The 25,649-nt window shown below is 47.4% G+C and overlaps 1 protein-coding gene across 1 annotated transcript in view; it reads left to right on the top strand.

Moving 5' to 3' along the window:
- PLEKHB1 (pleckstrin homology domain containing B1) overlaps nucleotides 1-25,649 on the top strand; it is a 43,872-nt gene that overhangs the window by 6,467 nt on the left and 11,756 nt on the right. Inside the window, exons 2-3 of the mRNA XM_079974221.1 lie at nucleotides 4,572-4,724; nucleotides 16,914-17,016. Coding sequence (XP_079830347.1) covers nucleotides 4,572-4,724; nucleotides 16,914-17,016 — 256 coding nt within the window. The remainder of the gene's footprint in view (nucleotides 1-4,571; nucleotides 4,725-16,913; nucleotides 17,017-25,649) is intronic.

The following is a 25,649-nucleotide window of genomic DNA, read 5'->3' as shown; positions in this document are numbered from 1 at the left end:
GGCCTAAAGAGTCGCGTGGGAACGCAGAGACCAGTCCGGTCTCCAAGGCAACGGAGGAGGCTACTTCTACGGAAGCTGCCAAGGCCCTGAGCAAGGGGGAGTTGGTTGCCGTGACAACCAGAGAGAACTGCTGCAGAAGCCCAAAGAGAGGGGGCAGCGGGACGTTTGTTGCCAGTATGGCTTTGTTTGAGAACAACTCTGAGAGACACACTGATTTTCGCTTTCTAATCGACTCAGGAGCTAACTGCAACCTGATCCCGAGACCCCTGCAGTCGAGATGTGGAATTGCACGGCAATTCCGGTTGGGAAAACCGTTCAGTTTGCAAGTGGGGAAAAGAAAAATGTGAATAACATTGCAAATGTCTTTTTTTCTGTTTTGCAGGAGCAGATGGAAGTTTGCATTGTGCCAGGAGTGAAACACTGTATTTTATCTGTGCCTTATTTGTTGAAAAAGGGGTTTAAGGTTTGCTTTGAACACGATTTTTGTACAATCTCCAAAGGAGGGAAGCAACTAGTCAGAGTTGCAAAGGGACAGAATGATCTCTTCATTCTTAAAACGTCTCTGGAGGGTGGGGGGAAGGTTGAGAAAGCACAAGCCCTGCGTGCTACAGTTCCCACTCATGTTTCATGTTCTTGTGCGTGGCATAAGAAGACAGCACATGCTTGTCTTGAAGAACTACAGGTGCTACCTGAGGTTTCCAAAGGCTGTAGAATTGAAGAATGTGCAAGAGTCCTAGATTGTCAGGCTTGCAGACAGGCAAAGGTAAGAGGGTGCAGTTACCCCAGGGTGGAGAGGGTAACCACAAAACCTTTTGATCTTGTGCACATAGATCTGTTGGGTCCCATGAAGGAACCAAGTTTGGGAGGGGCCAGGTTTCTGCTGACGCTGCAGGATGATTTTTCGCAGAACACCTGGACACATGGTCTCAAATCCAAGGAAGATGCAGCACAGCTGATTAGACGTTGGATTGAGGAAGTGGAACTAAGGTTCTCCACCAGAGTCAGGGAAATTGCTAGTGACAGAGGTTCACAGTTTACTGGGTCTGCTTTGCAGAAGTTCTTTCACAAGAAAGGGATAAGTCACACAGTGACTTCTCCTCAACAGAGGGGGGTGGCAGAGCTCCGAAGTGAGGCTCTGGTTAAGGCTGCACAGGTGATGCTGTCAGATTCTGGGTTACCTCCGAGGTTTTGGATGGAGGCAGTTAAATATGTGAGCTTCACCTGGAATCGGTCCTACAATTCAGTGGTAGGAGACACACCGTTTTTCATGCTTCACGGGAGGAAGCCTCAGGTTCACTTCCTCCGTGCGTTCGGATCAACGGCCTCGCTGCCGGTGCCTGAAGCTTTGCGAGGGCCAGGTGAACCCAAGTTCCAGAAAATGATCTTCTGTGGGTATGAGCCAGCGGCTCGTGCATGGAGGTTTGCATACCCGTCAGGTGATCAGAGTAAGCTGCTGATCAGTAAACACGCTGAGTTCTGTAAGCAGGAGGAAAGGTCAAAGACCCCTGCCAGACGCGATATTCTTTCAGAATGTCTTTCTAAGTCAGGAGCAGGATGGGGCATCTCCGCAAGTTGTAAAAAGAGAGCCCAAGAGTGAGCCTAGTTCTCCTGTGAGGGTAATTCCAAGGGTTCGAAGACGCGTTAAGTCAGAGGGGGAATCCCAGGATGCAGAGGACACACCTGCTGACCACAGTGAGTCAGAGGAAGTGCCTGAGTTTGTGCCCAGGCGGTCAAGTGGCACAACGAAGGGAATTCCACCTGAAAGGTATGAGGCCACAGGTGCGTGGGTAAGTTTCGCACAGTGCGAATCTGAGAGTTGTGAGGATGTTCCACAGATGCCTGACAGGAACGCCAGGAGAGGGCGCAAGGCATTGGGGAAGGGATTGATCTCACAGAGGTCTGCAAAGGTACATCCACAAGTCTTCTCAGGAATGGAGGCAAGAGGGGGTGTTGGGATTCAGAACTTACTGGGTTAATTTTGTTCTGAGTGTGCCTCCTATTCTGACGTTTGGAAGGAGGGAGGAGCTCTACTTGTTGTTCTCTTTTTGTCTCTGAGAGAGACGGACGCCATGAATGCTAGCAGTCCAGGAGAATCTGAGAAATGCTGAGCTGTAAATATTTGCTGCAATAAAGAACTGATGAATTTGGACATACAGGTGCTTGGTGTGTTTGTCTGAATCTGAAGCAGACTGCAACAGTTCTGATCCGCTGTGTTTTTACTCTGCAAGTTGAAACCGGAGAGAAGAAGGTCTGCGCAGCTTGGCTGGGAAGCGTGCCGGACCGCATTATACTGGGGCTAATTGCGGCCATAAAGCAATTAGCTGGCTAGTGCCAATTAAGATCTTATCTCAGATCGTTCACAAAAACCTCCTAGAAAGGAGAGTTTAGCCCCTTCCTTCGCATCTGCTCACGAGAGCAACTTTTTCTTTCTTTCTCAAAACACCATGAGGACTAGATTCATGCCTGGAGGAGAAAAGCTTGAAATAATTTGTCAGTTGTAAGGCTTGCTGATGCACTGAATACAGTCGTATCTTTGTTTTTGAACAGCTTAGTTCTCAAATGTTTTGGCTCCCGGACGCTGCAAACCCGGAAGTGACTGTTCTGGTTTGCAAAGTATTTTTGGGCTTATTCAGCTTCCGATTGGCTGCAGGAGTTTCATGCAGCCAATCAGAAGCCACGCTTTGGTTTCCGAACCTTTTGGAAGTTCAATGGGCTTCCGGAATGGATTCCGTTTGACTTCCAAGGTACGACCGTATTCAGGTATTATGTTGGGGTGTTATCCAGAGTAGAAACCCTGGATAGGTGAATAAGGCAGTTGCCTTGTCTTGTAGGAGATTATTAATAGATTATATGGTGTGCTGCTCTAAAATGGGGGGTTCTTTTTTTCATAAAATTAATCGTTCGAAAAGGGACACGGAGCAACTCAAAATCACACGCATGTTGTCCAGAAGAATTGTACACTTTTCACATTCATACTGCATATTTAAAGCGCTGTGTCGTGGCGTCTCCCAGAGAATTCTGGGAGCTGTAGTTAGTTAATGGTGCAGATATAATAATAATAATAATAATAATAATAATAATAATAATTATTATTATTATTATTTATTTATACCCCACCCATCTGGCTGGGTTTTCCCAGCCACTCTGGGCGGCTCCCCAAAAAATATTAACAAAATATTAAAAATACAATAAAACATCAAACATTAAAAACTTCCCTAAACAGGTCTACCTTCAGATGTCTTCTAAAGAGAATTGTTAGGAGGTTCCTGTTCCCCTCACAGAGCTACAATTCCCAGAGTTATATTTTGGAAGACAGATGGATTGTTAAACCGCTCTGGGAATTTCACCACTTCAAGGCTTCCTCTGCTCCCAAATCCCTTCGGTGCTTTAGCCGTCCTACTTGCAGCTGCCCACAAAAGCAAAATATGAACTGTATTTCTCTTTTTTCAAAAAAGCAAGCAAACTTTCACATTGCTCCCTGCCCCTCAGCGAAACCAGCTTCTTTTCTCGTGTCATATGCTTTTAGTAGACATTTGATCCCGGAGCCTCTTTCTTTATATATATAAAAAAGCAGAACAGAAATCCAGCCGATGGGGCAGAATATGAGAGGAATATGGCTGGGAAACAGTCAGCAAACTGTGGAGGGCATCACCCATCCGCAGCCTCGAGCCCCGCAGGAAGCAAGGCAGCCGTTCTCTGTGGATCGTGCCCCTGGTTTTGGCTTGCAGACAGCTTTTTCTGGCTTTTTCTGGCTCTGGAGCTGCACGAGGGATATGTAAATAGAGAGGCGCAGTGACCTCGTCGCTCCAAGAAGGGCTGGCAAAAAAAAGAGGCATTATATTTGCATACTGCTATATCATCTCCACTTTTTTTGGTCTCCCTAGTCACCTTTCTCCACCCTTCCCTCTCTCTCTCTCTCTTTCTCTTTTTTTCCTTCACAATAATATTTATTATTTTTCATAACAAAAGAGAGAATAAACAATAATAAAAGAAATAGAAAAAGAAAAAGAAAAAATATGAAACATAAAATACTTCAAATTTCCCATATATCACCACATAAACTAAAACTTAATTAGTTAATTGAAATCCATCTTAATAAACATATTACTTGACTTCCTCTAATCTCTTCCATCTGAATTTCTTAGTAATTAAACGTAGCAGTTTCCAATATCATTATTTCATAAAACCGTATTACGGTCATAATCAGATTTCCTAACTTTTCTTATCGCGCATTTTCTTATTTATTTATTTAATCCTAATTTAATCCTAGGCCTAATTAGTTCTTTCAAGCGGTTACATATCTTTAATATTACCATATTTATTCAAATAGCCTTTAAATTTCTTCCAATCTTCTTGGCGTTCCTCTTCTTTCTGGTCGCGGATTCTCCCGGTGAGATCAGCCAGCTCCATAAACTCCACCATCTTCATCTGCCATTCTTCTACCGTTGGTAATTCTTGCGTTTTCCATTTTTTGGCTAGTAAAATCCGTGCTGCAGTTGTGGCATACAAAAATACTTTTACATCTTTTGGGGGCAATTCAGAACCTCTCTCTCTCTTTCCTCCCTCCACAGGTTCCATCTTGAGACGCTGGAAAAGGAACTGGTTCGTCTTGTGGGTCGACGGGACCCTCGTCTACTACCACGACGACACCGGACGCGATATGGACGGCCGGATCAACATCAAGTTCAACTGCAGGGACGTCCGGACGGGCCGCGAGTGCCGCGGTGAGTGTTCGCTCGTTGCTTGTGGACCGCGCCGACGCGCGTGATCCCGCAGGGACAGGGAGTGCTGGGGTTTTCCTGACGCCGGGATCGAAACCGCCTGGGGAGCCGCCGTTTATTTTTTCCTTAAACAAGTTGCTAGTTCTTAAGACTGCATCTGTTTGTTCATTGTGCTTATATCTTGAAAGACCTACATTGGCTCCCAGTACGTTTCCTAGCACAATTCAAAGTGCTGGTGTTGACCTTGAAAGCCCTAAGTGGCCTCGGTCCAGTATACCTGAAGGAGCGTCTCCACCTCCATCGTTCTTCCCAGACACTAAGGTCCAGCTCCGAGGGCCTTCTGGTGGTTCCCTCGCTGCGAGAAGCCAAGTTACAAGGAACCAAGCAGAGGGCCTTCTCGGTAGTGGCACCCGCCCTGTGGAACGCCCTCCCACCAGATGTCAAAGAGAACAACAACTACCAAACTTTTAGAAGACATCTGAAGGCAGCCCTGTTTAGGGAAGCTTTTTATGTTTAATAGACTATTGTATTTTAATATTCTGTTGGAAGTCGCCCAGAGTGGCTGAGGAGGCCCAACCAGATGGGCAGGGTATAAATAATAAATTATTATTATTATTATTATTATTATTATTACTCACTTTTTCCAGCCCCCACCAAGGAACTTAAGGCTGTGTGTATATCTTTCGCCCATCCTCATTTAATCCCCACTGTGAGGGAGTTTGGGCTGAGAGGCAGCGACAGGTATAAGGCTGCCGGTGAGCTTTGTGGCTAAGTGAGAATTTGAACCCTGATCTCCCTCTGGTCCTAGTCCAGCGCTCTAACCACTACACCACACTGGGTCTATGACTGTGAAAAGGGGCTGAAAAATAGGGCTGAACTGAATTGCTTCCCACTTGCACCAAGCCATGATGATGATTTATTATTTTATTATTTTATTATTTTTATTATTTTATTCTTGTTTTCCCCAGCCACTCTGGGCAGCTTCTGACAGATATAGAAGCATAATAAAACACCAGACATTAAAAACTTCCCTATACTGAGCTTCCTTCAGATGTCTTCTAAAAGTTGTAGAGTTATTTAATCTCCTTGACATCTGATGAGAGGCCTTCAGACTATCAAAGAGGTATATTAGATCTCATTGCATATGTTTATAGTAAGCCGGTTTGCCAATATACTTAATATTTTTCATCATCCGTTCCAAGCGACCACATTACAAACCCTTCCATTGAATTGCCTGCCTTCCCTTTGCCTCTGGGGACCCACCTGATATTTACAAAACAGCTCTGGTTATATAAAACAGGCCCAGAGGCACATTCTCCGCGGCAAAATATCCTCGGGGAACAGTGCTGGGTTGCAGCAGAGAGACGGTGGCGGGGAGGGATGCTTCACCTTTCGGCTGCCGGCTGTTTCCCCCCTGAAACCCCTCCTCTTGTTAATAATAATAATAATAATAATAGTAATAATAATTTATTATTTATACCCCACCCATATGGCTGACTTTCCCCAGCCACTCTGGGAGGCTCCCAATCGAGTGTTAAAAACAATACAGCAATTAAATATTAAAAACTTCCCTTCAGATGACTTTTAAAGATAGGATAGCTGCTTATTTCCTTGACATCTGAAGGGAGGGCATTCCACAGGGCAGGCGCCACCACCGAGAAGGCCCTCTGCCTGGTTTCCTGTAACCTCACTTCTCACAATGAGGGAACCACAAGAAGGCCCTCGGCGCTGGATCTCAGTGTCCGGGCTGAACGATGGAGGTGGAGACACTCCTTCGGGTATACTGGGCCGAGGCTGTTTAGGGCTTTAAAGGTCAGCGCCAATACTTTGAATTGTGCTCTGCAATGAACTGGGAGCCAGTGTAGGTCTTTCAAAACCAGTGTTATATGGTCTCGGCGGCCGCCAAGGTCTGTGTCCTTCCGACATCCTTCCGACGTTTATTTTTCGACTTGTCCTTGCTGCCTCGTGTCAGGTGGTGTTTGGAGGAAGCCTTGGAGAGATGGAAATGTGCGGGAAACATAGGATTGTCGACAGCAGTGGTTCCCAAATGTTTGGGAGCCTCTGCCCTCTTGGTTCCACAAACTCATCCCCAGGGCCTGCTACCCTGTTTAAAAAGCATCATTCAGAACAGCGGCCTGCTAGACCCTCTAAGGAAGACGATACTATGATGAAATTCAAAGCGGTACCAATGCAGGTGGAAGTTCTGCGTTCTCTTGTTTCAAATGGATAAACGAAATTCCAGTTCTTGCATGATATTCCTTGTTGCCCTTCATAGCCAAGGAAGCGATGTCCCTCATCACCTCGGGAATCTGTGGACTCTCCTTCTTTGGAGGTTTTTAAGCAGAGTTTGGGTGACCATCTGTCATGGATGCTGTAGCTGAGATTTCTGTCCCAGGTCCCTTCCAAATGTACAGTTCTGTGATTTAATGAATTGTTGTTGTTGTTTAGTTGTGTCCGACTCTTTGTGACCCCCTGGACCAGAGCACGCCAGGCACTTCTGTCTTCCACTGCCTCCCACAGTTTGGTCAAACTCATGCTGGTAGCTTCGAGAACACTGTCCCACCATCTTGTCCTCTGTCGTCCCCTTCTCCTTCTGCCCTCCATCTTTCCCAGCATCAGGGTCTTTTCCAGGGAGTCTTCTCTTCTCATGAGGTGGCCAAAGTCTTGGAGCCTCAGCTTCAGGATCTGTCCTTCCAGTGAGCACTCAGGGCTGATTTCCTTCAGAATGGAGAGGTTTGATCTTCTTGCAGTCCATGGGACTCTCAAGAGTCTCCTCCAGCACCAGAATTCAAAAGCATCCATTCTTCGGCGATCAGCCTTCTTTATGGTTCAGCTCTCACTTCCATACATCACTACTGGGAAAACCAGAACTTTTACTATACGGACCTTTGTTGGCAAGGTGATGTCTCTGCTTTTTAAGATGTTTGTCATTGCTTTTCCCCCAAGACGCAGGCATCTTTTAATTTCGTGACTGCTGTCACCATCTGCAGTGATCATGGAGCCCAATGAATTAATTGCACATTTATTCAAAACCCCATTTGAAAATGTTAGTTTAATCAATTCAGCTTAACTGATCCCGTTGTACCAGCTTTCCTCCCCGGGGCAGAAGCAACATTCCTCCCTCTGCCCTCTTTTTGTCTCTCCTCCCTCTGTTTGCATGTTTTTGCTCTTGCACTGCTTGGTACCACAGTTCTGAGTCACACAGAGCATTCTTTCGCAGACAATGGATGGAAAGAAACAGCCCAAACAGAGGGCTGGTTCATGCAGCACCATGTCTCTCCTTGCTGAGTCTTCCAGCAGCAAAAAATTAAAATTAAAAATTGCAACACTCTGCAGTTGCCCAAGCTCCCTGCCAGGTTCCAGCTCACTCCCTGCAGGGGATTCCGGGATATTGATGCATAATGTTCAATAAACTTTAAGTGACCTGTTCATCTCGTTTTTCTTCCCTGGCTACAGCTGAGGCTGAAAGGGAACTCGCCGCTCTTCCAGCCTGAACGCTTGCAAAAGTCAAATTCCTCTTCCCAAAATGTGACTTTAAAAACAAAACTTTATTACGTTTTTGAAATTTACAAAGAAAGGATAAAAAGAATAAATTGATCCTAAATTACATATTCTGAGATAAGGAAAAAAATAGTAGAAAATACAGAGTAGAAATGTATTTAGATCTAAGGTAAATAGGACAACAATGAAAAGGAAAATAATACAAAAAATATTAATAAAAAAGAAAAGAAAGAAAAATAAAAACTCAACAACAAAAATAAAAACAAAACAGAAAAACATTTATCAAAAACAACATTATTTAAAGAGTACAAACCATAATTTAAATATTCTATACACAAGATCCTAAAAAGAAATTACCTTCATACTGGTTTGAGTCCCTTATAAATTTGTTGACTTCCCTCTATCTCTTTGCAGTTTCAACTCAACTATTACATTTAAATTAGCTGTATTTCATTGTTTGTCTGGACAGGACGAAAAAAAAATTCCTCTTCCCAAAATTTGAGAGTCTTTTTGTCCCAACACCATTCTCAAATCTGTTTGGTTCAGAATCATTTTCCATACATGAAATTGGAATGGCTTTGAATTGGTTTATTGTTCTTGATGCTTTTCCCATGAAGTCGCTTCAAGGTATTTCATGGGAAGCGGAATAAAATCGATTCAGTACCTCATTTCTGACATTTATATCCCACCTTTCCTCCCAGGATCTCAGAGTCGGGGACATAGTTTTTCTCCCTTCCGTTTTATTCTCACAACAACCCTTTGAGGTAGGTCAGGCTGAACGAGGCCGTGACTGGCCCAGGGTCACCCAGTGAGCTTTGTTGCTTGAGTGGGGATTCGAACCCTCCTCTTCCAAGTCTTAGTCCACTGCTCTCTTTCGGAGGAAGAGAGAACAGCTAGCCCTGCTGTACATCAGGGAGGGATGTGTGGAGAGAGTCTCTTCCTTTAAATTCCTAGGAGTTTATCTTAGTGAAGACCTTACTTGGAAAATAAATACAACCCAAGTGGTTAAGAAAGCCTAACAGAGACTCCATCTCCTCAGAGTACAGTAGCTTTGGGATAAGTATTTTCAGGTTGTGCGCTGTGGCGACCAGGAAGTAATGGAGCTCATTACTTCTGGGTTTCGCTGCTCACGCATGCGCAGACAGTAAAAATGATGTCACGCGCATACGCAGAAGCAGTGAATCATGACCTGAACATGCGCAGACATGCAGACGTGGGTTGTGTTCACTACTGGATGCAAACGGGGCTCCGGAACGGATCCCGTTTGCATCCAGAGGTACCACTGTATTGCGGAAGAACGATGTCAATCAACATTTGATGATCTCCTTCTACAGGTCCACAATAGAAAGTGTCCTTTCCTACTGCATCACGGTGTGGGACGCTGGTTTGACACCAACTGATAGGAAGTGCCTACAGAGGGTGGTGAATACAGCACAAGATACTATGGGCTGTCCCGTGAATCCGCTGGATGACATTGCGGAAGAATGTTGCCTCAGGAGAGTGAGGAAAATTCTCAGGGATGATTCACACCCTGGCCGGCACTTTCTTGATCTCCTGCCCTTGGGCAGAAGATAAAGAAGCATGATTATTCACACCAACAGGGTAAAGAACGGCTTCTATCCAGTGGGCTTTTAGGCTGCTGAATGAAAAGATAACAACAGGGCAACTGACTTTCGGGTTTGGTGGGTGTGCGTCAGTAAACGAGGGGAATTAAGACTAAGAGAGCTGAGTGGGGGGTGCTCGTGTAATCTCACTGTATACAAGTTGTACAAGTGACAATAAAGTAAAGGTAAAGGGGACCCCTGACCATTAGGTCCAGTCGTGGCCAACTCTGGGGTTGCGGCGCTCATCTCGCTTTATTGGCCGAGGGAGCTGGCGTACAGCTTCCGGGTCATGTGGCCAGCATGACTAAGCCGCTTCTGGCGAACCAGAGCAGCACACGGAAACGCTGTTTACCTTCCCACCTGAGTGGTACCTATTTATCTACTTCCACTGGTGTGCTTTCGAACTGCTAGGATGGCAGGAGCAGGGACTGAGCAACAGGAGCTCACCCCGTCGCGGGGATTTGAGCCACCGACCTTCTGATCGGCAAGTCCTAGGCTGTGTGGTTTAACCCACAGCGCCACCCGCGTCCCGGCAATAAAGTTACCAAAGCTACCCCATTTCCTTTCCCTTCTCCCCTTTGAGCACCCCCATCCAATTCCTGCCCCCTTATCTTTGCTTACATCAGGGACAGTGGAATAGCAAAAGCCTGGCAGAGATTTCAGAGGCAGAATTTCCCCCTCCCTTCACTCCACCATGACCTACAAGCGCAAAGAAGATTTGCTTCCAAGCCCAGCTCAGGTCAGGGACAGACAAGTTTGCTGTCTGAGTTTTGACTTGAGGCTGGATTTCCTACTGACGTCAAGCAGAGAATTTGGGGCAGCTAAGGCCCAGCCATACCCTCGGCCCTGGTGCAGTAACCTCCGTCCCAAGCTGGTAGCGGTGATTTTAAAAACGGCAGTCTTGCCTTGTGGCAAGGATACTCTCATCCCAGGTTTAAGGGCAGGGCCCCAATAACTGGAAATAGATATGGGGGCTAATTCTCCTGGGTGTAATTAAAGCTTTGTCAATTACACCCCCCCCCCGAAAGGTTTCACAGTCAGGCAGAGAAATCCAGAGACATTCGTTGCCAAATCTTGGAAGTTCTTTAACCTTAATAATTTAGATCGCTGGTATCCAAGGGTTTGGCAAATTGCCCTTCTTGAAAAGAGATTTCGTATGCTAAATGTCTCTAAAGGGCAGAGCTCAAACGACCCCTTTTTTTAAAAAAATAAAAATGGCATGGTTTTATTTCTTATACAAATATTGAGGCATGTGTTTCCTTCAGGGCTATCAGCTTTTGCAAATGGCTGGCTCTTTAAGGACTACATAGAACCTTTAGTTTCAGGAACGATGGAACTGACGGATGGAGAATTCTGTCATTTTTGCAAATCTTTATTATTTGAAATGGGAATCTTTGTTGCGAGTTAATAGTTTTCGATCCCTTTTGGAGGTGTGCTGCTTCTTTGTCCTTTTGTCCTTCCAGACCATGGTTTTAAATTCTGATTCCCTGTTTCCTTTCTTTCTGCTATGTATGCACTTTTCTTTTTATAACAAATCAATGCTTTTTATTTATTTATTTTTGAATCCCTTCTTTTGCATGCCAAGAGTGGAACTTGCATGGAGTTTGGGGGGGGGGGGACGACTGTCCTTCCTCTTTCTCTCATCTGGTCTCTTCTGAACGCTGCCCCATCTCCCGAGTGTCTCTGGGCTCCTTGCCAGATCTTGCGCTGCCGTTCGTTTTGTTGTGGTTTCAGCAGGAGCCACCGAGTCGGCAGCTTCTCCCCAAGGTCCCAATTACTCCGTCGGTTGCAGCAGCGAACCTGACATGCAGAGGCATTCGGCTCGCTTGGCTGCGTGCGGCTGATTCCTTGCTTTGCCACAGACTTTCCCTTCCAAATCGGCATGTTTTTGGTCCTCCAGCAGCGGGAAGCCTTGGGCTAATTCTGGGCCTCTCCTGCGAGTCATTGGTCAAAATGAGCTGCGGGAGCTTCCTTGCACCACCCTCCGTTGAGGCTTTGAGAATTCCTGCTTTCCTTTATTTATATATATTTTTATTATTTTTTTTTAACATATCATTTCCTTTTTTTAAAAAAAAAAATATTAGTTTTTTTAACATAACTTCTTATCTTATACAATATTTTAGACTTCCATCAACACCTCTGATAATTTCCCGTTCTTTATCACTTATTCTCATAGCTGTCAACCGTCCCTTATTTGGCGGGAAACTCCCTTATCCCAGCGCCGTGTCCCGCTGCTGTCCCTTATTGATGACGTCCCTTAAATTTCCCGGGTTTCAAAGGAAGCAGCTCCTCTCCCTCCCTCCCTGCCGGCTGGCCAGGGAGGAGGAAGGCTCCAACTGTGTTGCTTGGCTGCGTTGCTCACCCAATAAGAAGTCTAAGAACGACTGGGGGGTGGAGCTTGCATGCCTTGTGTGTGGCTAGTTAATGCAAGCTGAGGGGTTTTTTGAATGCTGGATGCCATTTTGTTGCACGTGCTGCTGCAAACTTTGCAGTGCAAAGCCAGGCCGGGGAGCCATCTTAAGTTGAGGCTGCATAGGCCTTGTGGTGCATGTGATTCAGATTCTATTCAGTTGAACCTCTGGTTACAAAGTTGGTTGGACAGTGTTCTCGAAGCTATCCAGCATGAGTTTGACCAGACTGCAGGAGGACAGGAAAACTGGAGTGCCTGGAACAGGTGAGGCTGCAGGTCCCTTATTTTGGCTGCTGGTCCCTTATTTTCAAGGATGCTGGTCCCTTATTTTCAAATCTGTAAGTTGACAGCTATGCTTATTCTGCATTTCTTAATTTATCTATTAGTCTTAATTATCATTAACTAATAATTTTCCTCATAGTCTTGCAATATTTCATACGATCCTCCTTACAAAACTTCTTGCAGTCCTACTAGCGTGATCTGCTCATTACAATTACTTTTCAAATAGTTCGTATATTTACTCCAGTCTTCTAAGAATCTCTGGTCCCTTACGTTTAAGATCCTTCCTGTTATTTTATCTAATTCTGCATAGTCCATTAATTTCATTTGCCACTCTTCTTTTGTCGGTAGCTCTTCTTGCTTCCATTTCTGTGCCAATAATATTCTTGCTGCCGTTGTTGCGTATAAAAACAATTTGCTATCCTGTCTCTTAATGTCCTCCCCTACAATGCCAAGTAAAAATTCCTGCTTTCCTTTAAAAGGAAAAAAAGTTCTCCAACTGGAGCACTCGCAGGCCAGTGTTTCCCATTTGTCAGTGGTTATACTACATTTTTTAGATTTGCCTTGAGAGAGTCTTTGAACCTCTTTTGTTGACCACCAGCATTACTGTCAGGGACTCAGCGGGAGCGCAGGGAGGAGAGGAGATGGAGAGCGAGGGGGAGCAATCCGAGGGCAGCGTAGGAGAATATGACAGCAGCCCGATAGATTCCGTGAGCCTCTCCAGCGAATCGGAAGATTCACAGAAGGGGGCGCCAATGGGCAGGGCAAGGGGGGACCCAAGGGGGACACCCCAGAAGCAAGGGGCCAGCGGGGACTCCCAGAGCAGCAGTTGGAAATCAGGACCAGCTTCCCCACCAGAGCGTAGTGGGGGGGAGGAGTCCCAGGTGTCAGAGCCCACATATTCACCACCAGCGAGAGAAGATGAGTCAGGGTTGGCCACGCCTCCATCGGAGAGCGAGGGAACGGTCAAGAGGAAAGTTGCAGGCTGGGCGCGCGCGCCAAGTTCAAATGTACAGGCGAGCGGCACAGAAGGTAGCCCGGATAGGGAACCAGGTCCTAAAGCCCGCCGGAAGGAGGGGGAAGAATCATCAGGGTCAGCGTCAGAGGAGTCCAGGAAGGATGAGACCCTAGCGGGCAGGAGGGCCCAGAGGAGAAAGGAACTTAGGAAGAGGTGGAGCAAAACGAGAGTGTTAAACTGGTGTGGAAGGGGCGGAGACTCAGACGGGACTTCGCCGGTCTAAGGTCGAGATGTAGAGCTGCGCGCTGCGGCTTTAAAATGGAAACTGAACCTCAATAAAGACTTTTGTACATAACTACAGCCTAGCGTTGGTCCTCTGTGAGCTGGGACCTGGAGGCAGCTCTGACAATTACGCTTTCCATTTTTAAGTCAGGAATAGAGTAGTTGCTTTGGAAGACGATCATCAGGCATCCGCACAACATGACCAGTCCAACGAAGTTGATGTTGAAGAATCGTTGCTTCAACACTGGTGATATTTGCTTCTTCCAGTATACTGACATTAGTTCGTCTGTCTTGTTGATCCATCTAGTATTGTCTACACTGACAGGCAGCCTCAGAACATAAGAAAAGCCTACCAGGTCAGGGAAATGATGCTGCCACACTAAAATCTCTCTCTCTCTCTCTCTCTGGATGAGCCCTTTTAGTATTGTGTACGGTTTTCAAAAATCGTGTTCCCTTTGTATTTATGGCAATCCTGTGTCGAACATCTTTGGAAGTTGCTTTGTAAAAAGCGATGGATGAAAAGCTAAACGATAGGAAAGGTAGCATACAGGCATCTCAGCTGCCTCTTAACGGTCCATAGATGGGGCCTTGGACGGATCCGGCCCCTGTAATAGCAAGGGATTGCCTCCTTCCTCCCATCTCTGCGCTTCAGCCCATCTGTGGGAAGACCATTTGGTAAACCTTCGACTACCTAGCACACTGAGTGTGGCTTTGTGGGAAGCTGAATTCTGAGGGGTTTTTTTTAAAAAAAAAAAAAAACAGAACAAGAGGGATAATAACTCCTTGATTAATTACAAGGTCCTTTGAACCTGATCCCGGGCAAAGTAATGGGAAATTAATAAAGATATTCCGACCAGGAGTTTTAATCAACACGTTGAACGCAGTTTAATGAACACGATTAGAGCAAAACGTCTCATCTATTATTTTATTACATAAAGACCGCGTTTAGTTTTTGGTTTCCCTCTTCTCTGCCCAAGGGGTGGGTGAGCTTATATAGAATCCATGGACTTTGGGCAAAGAGGGTCCTGGTTCCTGGGAGTGGGAAAGGGTCCCGTAAATGATGCTGCCCAGTACTAAGGTCAGGGTGGCATCTCTCCCTTCCCCCCATCCCCCCCCCCGATTCCAGGGACAGGAGCCGAGCAGGGCTGGCAGTCGAATGTTCCTCCAGCTTCCTCCGAAGGGATGCCGGTGGCACTGTGGTCTAAATCACTGAGCCTCTTGGGCTTGCCGATCGGAAGGTCGGCGGTTTGAATCCCCGCGACTGGGTGAGCTTCCGTTGCCCTGTCCCAGCTCCTGCCAACCTAGCAGTTCGAAAGCACACCAGTGCAAGTAGATAAATAGGTACTGCTGCGGCAGGAAGGTAAACGGCGTTTCCGTGCACTCTGGTTTCCATCATGGTGTCCCGTTGCACCGGAAGCGGTTTAGTCCTGCTGCCCACATGACCCAGAAAGCTATCTGTGGACAAACACCGGCTCCCTTGGCCTGGAAGCGAGATGAGCGCTGCAACCCCATAGTCGCCCCTGACTGGACTTCACTGTCCAGGGGTCCTTTACCTTTACCAGCTTCCTCCAGTTCACCAGTTGGGGCTTGCAGCTGGAACCCTCTGCAAGCCAAGCAGCTGCTGTTCCACTGAGCTCCTCTCCACCCAATACAGTGGTGCCACGCAAGACGAAATTAATTCGTTCCGCGAGTTTTTTCGTCTTGCGATTTTTTCGTCTTGCGGAGCGCGGATTCCCCGGGTATTAACGGCTTTCAGAAAAAGGAAGCAAACTCGCAAGACGTTTTCGTCTTGCGAAGCAAGCCCACAGGGAAATTCGTCTTGCGAAGCACCTCGAAAAACGGAAAACCCTTTCGTCTTGCGAGGCATTCGTCTTGCGGGGCACCACTGTAGTCTACTATGTCTTGGTGCACAGCTGCTTTTCCTGCTGTGTCGCTTGAAAACTTTTCCCGAGAGGTATCCACGCTCACTCCGCAGACCTTCTGAATGCAAAGCAGGGGAGCAGACATTCATTTCTGACGCCTTCATTGTCTGAACCTACTTTCTTTCCTAATTTGTTTATTTGCTTTTCAAATCAAAGTTTTACTTTGTGTAAAATAGGAAAATTTGATAAAACTGAAAGCAAGTCAGACAACAGAGAGAAACTTTAGGCAAGTGCAAATTTAAGGAATTTAATCAGGGAACGCAATGGGAGGATTGGAGGTCAAGTTAAATTGAATCACAAAACAGTGTACAAAACAAGTATCAGTTAAGGAATGAAAGATTGTATACTTTTATTTTTAGTTTAACGTCAGTTGATCATCTTTGTTTTGTTATGCAATTTTCAACCAATAAAGCATTTATTTTTTTAAAAAAACACTCAAAGTTTTACAATCACATATCCAATATATAACATAGAAACTAGATTCCAAGGAATCTCCTGGACTTTCCTACTCCCCTTTGTGGGTTCTATTGTGAATCATTTCCTCCTGCATCTTTTATAATAATCCAAATCTTTCCCATCTCCATTATGTCCAAAATTCACCATTAAACAACAAGTGTTATTCCAGTTCTGCTAACAGTTTACAGTGGTGCCCCGCAAGACGAATGCCTCGCAAGACGAAAAACCCGCTAGACGAAAGGGTTTTCCGTTTTTCGAGGCACTTCGCAAGACGAATTTTCCTATGGGCTTGCTTAGCCACTAAGCCGCTAATAGCGCTAATCCGCTAATCTGCTAATAGGGTTGCTTCGCAAGACGAAAAAACCGCTAGACGAAGAGACTCGCGGAACGGATTCTTTTCGTCTTGCGAGGCACCACTGTACAATGGTTTTTAAGATAAATTATAATTTTTTCCCATTCCTTATTTAAATTTTGGTCTTCTTGATTTCTGATTCTTCCTGTCATTTGAGCCATTTCGGCATAAATCCATCAAATTTGTCTGCCATTCTTCTCTGGGTAGGAACATTTATCTTCTTTCCATCTCTGGGCCAATAACATCCATGCAGCTGTGGTAGCATATATAAATAGTTTTTTTCTGCTCTCTTGGGGTTTCGGTACCTAGAATTCCTTTTTAAAAAAAGGTTCAGTTTTTTAAAGAAAAAGTTATGCATTTTAAACATTTTTTTGCCAACTGCTTTCTCCCATCCCCTTTTTTTGTCTGCCTCTCCTTTGGCTTTCCAGACATCCCTCCTCCTGAAGGCAGAGCCCGCGAGTGTCTGATGTGCATCGTGCAAAGAGACGGCTCCAAAACGATGCTGTGTGCCGAAAGCGAGGACGACGCTGTGTAAGTTGCTGCAATAACAATCCCATTTTACAGGTGGACAATTGAGGCCAAGACTTGCCCATAGCTGCTCAGTTTAATATGAGTTAGTGTTAAATATTCCACGTTTCATATAGTTGTTATTGTTATGAATTGTTCCCCCCTTCGCCCCAAGGGTCCCGGGTGGGTTCCAACATTAAAAATAATTTAAAACAACTTGCGGCCGTGAAAATAAGGTTAGTCCTTAAAGCACACACCTCAAGCACCATCACCATCCTCTGAAAAAATACACTGAAGGTGCCAGATGCATCTCTGTGAGGAGTTGCACGGCTTAGGGGCTGCCACAGAGAAGGCCGTGTCCCCCTGGGCTACCGTCAGGAGTTCAGCCTACACTCGAGTAGGACCCTGGCAGAGACACATGCCCAACTGGCATGTTCTCTCCCTCCTGGTCGATTGTTCAGGAGCTTCAAAAGCTTTCTTCTGTTCGAACATCACAGCAACTGATGCCAACAGACATCAGCACACTTAGGGATCTGCAGAGTTTGCGCATCTTGCGTGACAGACCTCAGCAGCTCAGCATTTTGGCTAATCTACTTTATTTACATATAAACACACATGGAGCACTGCAACATGGCTCCCTCTCTCTCTAGCATCAGACAGCAAAAAGAAAAAGGACAAAGGACAATAGTCCCACTTCATGGAACACAGTAACACAAACATCCTGTCTCCGTCACTTCCCACTCTGTGGAGTCAAAACATACACTGTCGTGTGATAGACAAAAATCCCATGACTGCAATCATGGAGCAGGAATTCTAACATCCTCCCCCAAGCTTCTGAGGGCACAGGAACTACCAAGAAGCTGATCCCAGCACCTGAGAGGATCTGTAGGGAAGGAATCAAAGAATTGTAGAATAGGAAGGGACCCCGTGGGTCATCTAGTCCAACCCCTTGCAATCCAGGAATCTCAGCGAAAAAAACCATGGCAGGAGGCAGAGGCCTTTCAGATATTTGCAGCCTGGGTCAAATAGGACTTCAAACACCAATGCGAGCCCCTGGAATTGGACCTGGAAACGAGCCAACAACCAATACAGATTAAGAACTTAATTAATTTTGGAGGTCTGTTCTTAACCTGAAACTGTTTTTAACCTGAGGCACCACTTTATAGCTAATGGGGCCTCCCGCTGCCGCCTCGCGATTTCTGTTCTCATCCTGAAGCAAGGTTCTTAACCCGAGGTACTATTTCTGGGTTAGCAGAGTCTGTAACCTGAAGTGTCTGTAACCTGAAGAGTCTGTAACCCGAGGTACCACTGTACGTATTAATTAATACTGTTAAATATGGGAGCTAAGAAGGGGGAAATGGGTCTGCAGCCCTCTTTCCTCCACAAAATCCCGTGACTCTGGTTCCACGATCTGTAAAATGGGAACAGACGGGCTCTACTGTCAAACAATCGCCGGCCGCTGAAACCTGAGAAAACGGCTGGAAAGCGCTTCCTTGGGACGAAGTGAGGCTGTAGCGTTGGAGCTGGGACTACAAATCCCATGATTCCTGACCATTGGCTGGGCTTTTTGCAGGGGCTGCTGGGAGCTGGAACCCAGGGCATTGGGGAGGGGAGAGATGCCCCAGTTCTCTGCCCCTGAGCTTTTGGAGCATCACTTCCTTCCTGTCTCTGAGATCCAGCCAACTAAATGTTTGCCACCAGCCCTTGTTAATGATGTTTACTCTTGATCCCGGTGCTGCTGCCTCCAGGCCTCGGGGAGCACTGTTTGGAAACAAACCGGCTTCCTCCGGGGATGTGGTAGCTCTTGAAAGATTTCCACCTCCTCGCATCAGCTGCTGTGTTTACAAACTGGAGGGCAACTGCGTTTCTCCCAGGCTCCCCTGGCAACAGACCGGTTGGAAATATTCCCCCTCAGATTCATGCAGTGTACGGGAGCCAGGTGTGCAAGCTGTTCAGACTTAAAGCATGCCGAGGGTCCTGGGTTCAAGTCCTGACACTTCCAGGGGAGACTTCTGAGGCCCTGGAGAGCTGTTGGCAGTCATTGTAGACAATACTCAGCTAGGTGGATCTCCTGTAATCCTTGTGATCACTGTAGGACCAGATGAAGCCTGTGGGGTCCAGCTGTGGTAGAGGTGGGGTGGTGTACGCAGGGGTCAGCAAACTTTTTCAGCAGGGGGCCGGTCCACTGTCCCTCAGACCTTGTGGGGGGCTGGACTATATTTTCAGGGGGGAAATGAACAAATTCCTATGCCCCACAAATAACCCAGAGATGCATTTTAAATAAAAGGGCACATTCTACTCATGTAAAAACAAACTGATTCCCGGACCGTACACAGGCCGGATTTAGAAGGTGACTGGGGTGGATCTGGCCCCCGGGCCTTCGTTTGCCTACCCATGGTCTATGCAGAGGGTCGGACTAGGAGCTGGTGGAGACCAGGGTTCAAACAGGTTGGAGACTTGGGCCCAGGCTAACAAAATGAATTTCAGTAGGGACAGATGTAAGGTTCTGCATTGAGACAGGAAGAAGCAGATGACAAAATATAGGATGGGGGACACCTGGCTTACTAGCAGTACCTCGGGTTAAGAACTTAATTTGTTCTTAACCTGAAACTGTTCTTAATCTGAAGCACCACTTTAGATAATGGGGCTTCCCACTGCTGCGCGATTTCTGTTCTCATCCTGAAGTTCTTAACCCAAAGTTCTATTTCTGGGTTAGCGGAGTCTGTAACCTGAAGAGTATGTAACCTGAAGCATCTGTAACCCAAGGTACATGTGAAAGGGATCTAGGGCTCTTGGTGGACCATAAGCTTAGCATGAATCAACAGTGTGATGCAGCAGCAAAAAAGGCTAATGCAATTCTAGGTAAAGGTAAAGGGACCCCTGACCATTAGGTCCAGTCGTGGCCAACTCTGGGGTTGTGGCGCTCATCTTGCTTTATTGGCCGAGGGAGCCGGCGTACAGCTTCCGGGTCATGTGGCCGGCATGCCTAAGCCGCTTCTGGCAAACTAGAGCAGCGCACAGAAACACCGTTTACCTTCCCGCCGGAGCGGGACCTATTTATCTACTTGCACTTTGATGTGCTTTCGAACTGCTAGGTTGGCAGGAGCAGGGACCGAGCAACGGGAGCTCACCCCATCGCGGGGAATCGAACCACCGACCTTCTGATTGGCAAGCCCTAGGCTCAGTGGTTTAGATCACAGCACCACCCGTGTCCCTAATGCTATTCTAGGCTGCATCAAAAGAAGTCTAGTGTACAGATCCAGGGAAGTAATAGTCCCACTCTGTTCTGCCTCGGGCAGACCACACGTGGAATGCTGTGTCCAGTTCTGGGCAATACAATTTAAGAAGGATATTGACAAGCTGGAATGTGTGCAACCAAGATGATCCTGGGTCTGGTAACTTGAAGGAGCTGGGTATGTTGAGCCTGGAAAAGAGGAGACTGAGAGGAGATAGGAGAGCCATCTTCAAATATCTAAATTGCTGTCACATGGAAAAGTGAACAAGCTTGTTTTCTTCTGCTCTGGAGGGCGGGACTCGAACCCGTGGCTTCAAGTCACAAGAAAGGCAATTCAGACTAAACATTAGGAAGAGCTCTCTGATGGAAAGAGCTGTTTAACAGCAGAACGGACCTCCTGAGGAGGTTGTGGGCTCTCCTAAGAGGTTTTTAGGCAGAGGTTGGATGGACACCTAACATGTATGATCTAGTTGAGATTACTGCATTGCAACGGGTTGGACTAGATGACCCCGGGGTCCCTTCCAACTCTGCCATTCTGTGAAACCCATGGAGCTCCCTGGGTGATCTTGGGCCAGCCCTTGCCTTGTCAGCCCTAACCTGGCTCACAGCGTTCTTGTGAGCATTAGATGAGGAGGGATTGAACCACGTCCACCACCTTTGAGCTCCTAGGAAGGAAGAGTTGGGTTGTAAATTCAATAAGTTCAAATCATCTCTGTGCTGGAGAGTCATTAGTAACGCAATGCCCATCTGGGCCGTGACTGAAGGCCACCGGTTATTTCCCAGCTGCTTAGCAGAGCAGCTTGGGCAGATAATTAAAGATGACTTGAAGACGTCAAGGGCCGCAGAGGTCAGAGAAGGGCCAGAACAACCCCAGCTTAGCTGGGGCGGGTCATTTGCTGAAGTGATGCTCCCCCTGCAAAATCCAATTAGAAAAATCCCCGGCCAGTGAAGGCAGTAAGAATATTATTGGCACAAAAATGGAAGCAAGAAGAATTACCGACAAAAGAAGAATGGCCGATGAAATGGATGGACTATGCAGAACTGGATAAATTAACAGGAAGGATTCGAAACCTGCGGGGCCAGAGATTCTTAGAAGACTGGAGTAAATATACGAACTATTTGAAAAGTAATTGTAATGAACAGATTACGCTAGTAGGATTGCAAGATGTGTTGTAAGAATGATTATTTGAAATATTGCAAGAAAGACTATGAGAATTATTAATGATAATTAAGAGTAATAGAGAAATTAAGAAATGCAGAATAAGTGATAAAGAACGGAAAATCATCAGAGTTGTTGACGGAAGTCTAAAATATTGTATAAGATAAGAAGTTATGTTATATGATTGTTGGAAATGATATGTTAAAAAAACCCAATAAAAATGTATAAAAAAAGAAAAGGAAAAAAAAGAAAAAATTCTGGCCAGGAGCTGCAGCCTCGGTGACTCCTCTAGAGTAGTCGCCAGGTGAAGTCTAGTGGCACAGAATCATAGAACTAGATTCAGGTAGGTAGCCGTATTGGTCTGACGCAGTTGAAATAAATGTGAAAAATTGAAAAATTGTCCAGTAGCACCTTAGAGACCAACTAAGTTTGTTCTGGCTATCTGAAGAAGAGTGCTTGCACACGAAAGCTTATACCCAGAACAAACTTAGTTGGTCTCTAAGGTGCTACTGGACAAATTTTTTTAGAGAATCAGAGAACTGTAGCGTTGGAAGGGAACCCAGAGGTTCTCTAGTCCAGCCCCTTGAAATGCAGGAATCTCAACTAAGGTATCCATGACAGTGGAAGACAGGAGTGCCTGGCATGCTCTGGTCCATGGGGTCACAAAGAGTCGGACACAACTAAACAACTAAACAACAACACCCTGCCCATCTGGCTGGGTCTCCCCAGCCACTCTGGGCGACTCCCAACAGAACATTAAAAACACAATAAAACATCAAACATTAAAAACTTCCCTAAACAGGGCTGCCTTCAGATGTCTTCTAAAAGTCAAATGGTTGTTTATTTCCTTGACATCTGATCAGAGGGTGTTCCACAGGGCGGGGGCCACCACCCAGAAGGCAGCACCTTCCTGTTTTGGCTCAGACAGCGAAAGTGGGCGGTCCCCCCCCCCTTCCGACTGGGGCTGTAATGCAGAACATCCGAAGGGCGTCCGGTTTGCAAAAACAGCTATGGAGGCTACTCCAGTTCTTGCTGCTGGGCCGAACGGCTGCTTTTCTGCTCCAAGCTGGGCAGGCGGAAGGAAAACAGGCCTCCTTTTGTGTCCCCCAGATCTGCAGAGCCCATGCAGCCACGCGGGAGTGACTCTGAATTTCTGCCTGGAATTTCTGTATGTGCGCCTTCCTCCCAGCATAGGGGGAAATGGAGAAGTCCTGAGGACCCTGAAAGTTGTGGGTGCGGCTGCTGGACTGCACATTCCAGGCAGAGCATGGGACAGAGTCACCCGGGTGGGTGAAGGTCGCAATTTGCCTTTGCGAAAAAATGCGCTCATTGTGATCTGCGGGTCTGCAGAAGTTATGGGCACAAACTTCTTATGAGAAGCTTCTTTAGCGATCCCTTGTAGCAAGTAAGATTGTCTTCCATAAACACGGTTTTAGAAGTGAGTCCGTAAGTGACTGTGGAGGCCAATTCTGGATCCACATGTCCTTCCACAGTGGGGACATTGGTTTCTGGCGGGAGTTGATCACGGTGTGGATTTGCCAAGCGTCCCTTCCTCTTAGCACGTTTCTCCCTTGCGTCCTGAATTCAAGTGTCTTCAAAGCCCACAACACCTTTGGTAAAGGCTGTTCTCCAGCTGGAGCGCTCGCAGGCCAGTGTTTCCCAGTTGTCAGTGTTTATATTACATTTTTAAAGATTTGCCTTGAGACAGTCTTTAAACCTCTTTTGTTGGCCACCAGCATTACGCTTTCCATTTCTAAGTTCAGAATAGAGCAGTTGCTTTGGAAGACGATCATCAGGCATCCGCACAACATGACCAGTCCAACGAAGTTGAAGAATCATTGCTTCGACACTGGTGATCTTTGCTTCTTCCAGTACACTGGCATTAGTTCGCCTGTCTTCCCAAGAGATGTGTAAAATTTCGGAGACACCGTTGATGGAATCTTTTGAGGAGTTGGAGATGGCGTTTATAAGTGGTCTCCATGTTTCACAGGCATACAAATATGAGAAGCTATTGCTTGCGGCTGAGTGTGCGTTCATAATAATTGCACCAGGCAAGCTGAGAATTTGGAGGCTGAGATCGGGTTCCAGCATCCTGGAAACATCCGTTAGTGTTTGTTTTCTCATGAAATCAAGTTTCTAGTTCTTTACAGAAGCCACAATAGGCTTAGAAGTCAGGAGGAAATGCAGAAGTAAGAGGAGGCAGATGAGCAGGTCTGAGAGTCGTGGCAAGAGGGTACAGTGGTACCTCAGGTTACATACGCTTCAGGTTACAGACGCTTCAGGTTACAGGCTCCGCTAACCCAGAAATAGTGCTTCAGGTTAAGAACTTTGCTTCAGGATGAGAGCAGAAATTGTGCTCTGGCGGTGCGGCGGCAGCAGGAGGCCCCATTAGCTAAAGTGGTACCTCAGGTTAAGAACAGTTTCAGGTTAACAACGGACCTCTGGAACAAGTTCTTAACCTGAGGTAGCACAGTACTGTATAACTGCATGCCACAAGCATGAATATAGTCACACAGCATATATGGGCTGCAAAATTTGCATTTTTCTTCCCCAGAGTACAACACAGGCTGGGCTGTTGCCAGCAGTAACCACCCTCCAGATTTTGTTGGTAGACTCCGAATCCCATGTGGCCCAGGCAGCAGGTCCAACAGTGAGGGATGATGGGAGTTGTGATCAGTGGCGTAGCGTGGGTTGTCAGCACCCGGGGCAAGGCAAGTAATTTGCGCCCCCTAACCCATGGATTTGCGCCCCCTAACCCTAACCCCCAGATGTTGCGCCCGCTCGCCACGTTTCTGGCGCGGCCAAAGAGTAGACGGCAATCCACCTGTCTGCCTCTCGCCGCCTACCACTTCAGGAGGGCGTCAGGCATCGGAACCATCGGAGGCGCCTCTGGTCACTCCCCCTGCAGGGAGAGTCAAGCAGGACCCCGCGCACACCGCCCCCTAAAGCCTTTCCACGCTCGGTAAGGTTGGCCAGAGCAGCGCCCCCCCTCCACCCCCCCAACGCCGGACACGTTTCCCTTCTCCAAAGAGGCAGCTCCCTGCCACCTTCTTGGCCAGATCTTCGCCCGCCTCCAACATCTGGCATAGCCATGACTCTCTGATCGCACGTCTCTCCACCCCCGCCGCAGGCACGCAGAGTGCGCCGCCCCTGATCCCCAATTTTGGCCTAAGCTGAAAAGGGCACATTGGATCACCCCTCGTCCTGGGGCCCAGCTGAGCCCCTGGGTGCCCCCACTGCCGTCGGCGGGATGAAGCCTTTGGAGAAATTTCTGAAGAAGCAGGGGTCTCACTTGGCTGCCCGGGCTGGCCCCGGGAGTTGTGGGCAGCTGCCTCGCAGGCAAAGCGTCTCCAAGATCCTGCTGCCCGGATTCCTCAAGGAACCCCCCGAGGAGCCCCCCGAAGGAGGCACGGACACTGCTGGCGATGGGCGATGGCTGGAGCTGCGGCCCCCCGATTCCTCTCTGCGCTCCCCAACGTCCTTCTCCTCCGAGGGGCTGTCCCCAGGTGGTGGCGGAGGAGGCGAAACCCAGCTCAGCCGGCGTAAATCCCCTTTGGAGAGAGAGAGGGGTGGAGATTCTTCCCTCCCCACCTCTGCACCCAGCAAAGCGAGGCGCATGCCCTTGGCCCCCGCAGGGCTTTCCCCAAGCCGACGAAGCGTCCCGGCTTGCTTGCAATCTGAATCTCTCCTGTTTCCTCCGCCAGCCCGCAGCCTCTGCCTCGTCTCCTTCGCCTTTGCCACTCCGTGCGCCCTGCGTGCGCGCCCCCTATTCGCCAGGCTGCTGCCGCTGCAAGTGGGAGTGAGCCAGGTTGGGGCAGAGAGTTGCGAGTGCGCCCCCCAAAATGTTGCGCCCGGTGCGGCTGGCACCCCCTGCACCCCCCACGCTACGCCACTGGTTGTGATGCCACAACATCTTCAGGGCATTCCATTTGTATCCCATCCCTGGGCTACACAGTATTATCAAAGGGAGGGGTCCTGTGGACCACTGAGTGTTGCTGAACTACAACTCCCATCATCCCTCACCTCAGTCTTGCTAGCTGAGGCTGATGGTTTCTGGAGTGCAACAACTGGTGTTGAAGTTACCTGAGCACAGGTAGCTGTAGCCAGGCTCTCTCTCTCTGCCCAGATGGCCTCCTTCAATAGGGACGAAGATAACGCGTTTGTGTGTCTGTACTGTATGTGCACACACACAAAGACACACACAAATTAATAGCTCCACCACAGCAGCTCGAATGGTGTTTGCCCAAAAAGTGGAAAGAAGAA

This window comes from Podarcis cretensis, assembly GCF_951804945.1.
Source record: "Podarcis cretensis genome assembly, chromosome: 4".
Taxonomy (NCBI): domain Eukaryota; kingdom Metazoa; phylum Chordata; class Lepidosauria; order Squamata; family Lacertidae; genus Podarcis; species Podarcis cretensis.
Note: the sequence above shows the minus strand (reverse complement) of the source record. Positions and strands in the feature narration are given on the sequence as shown.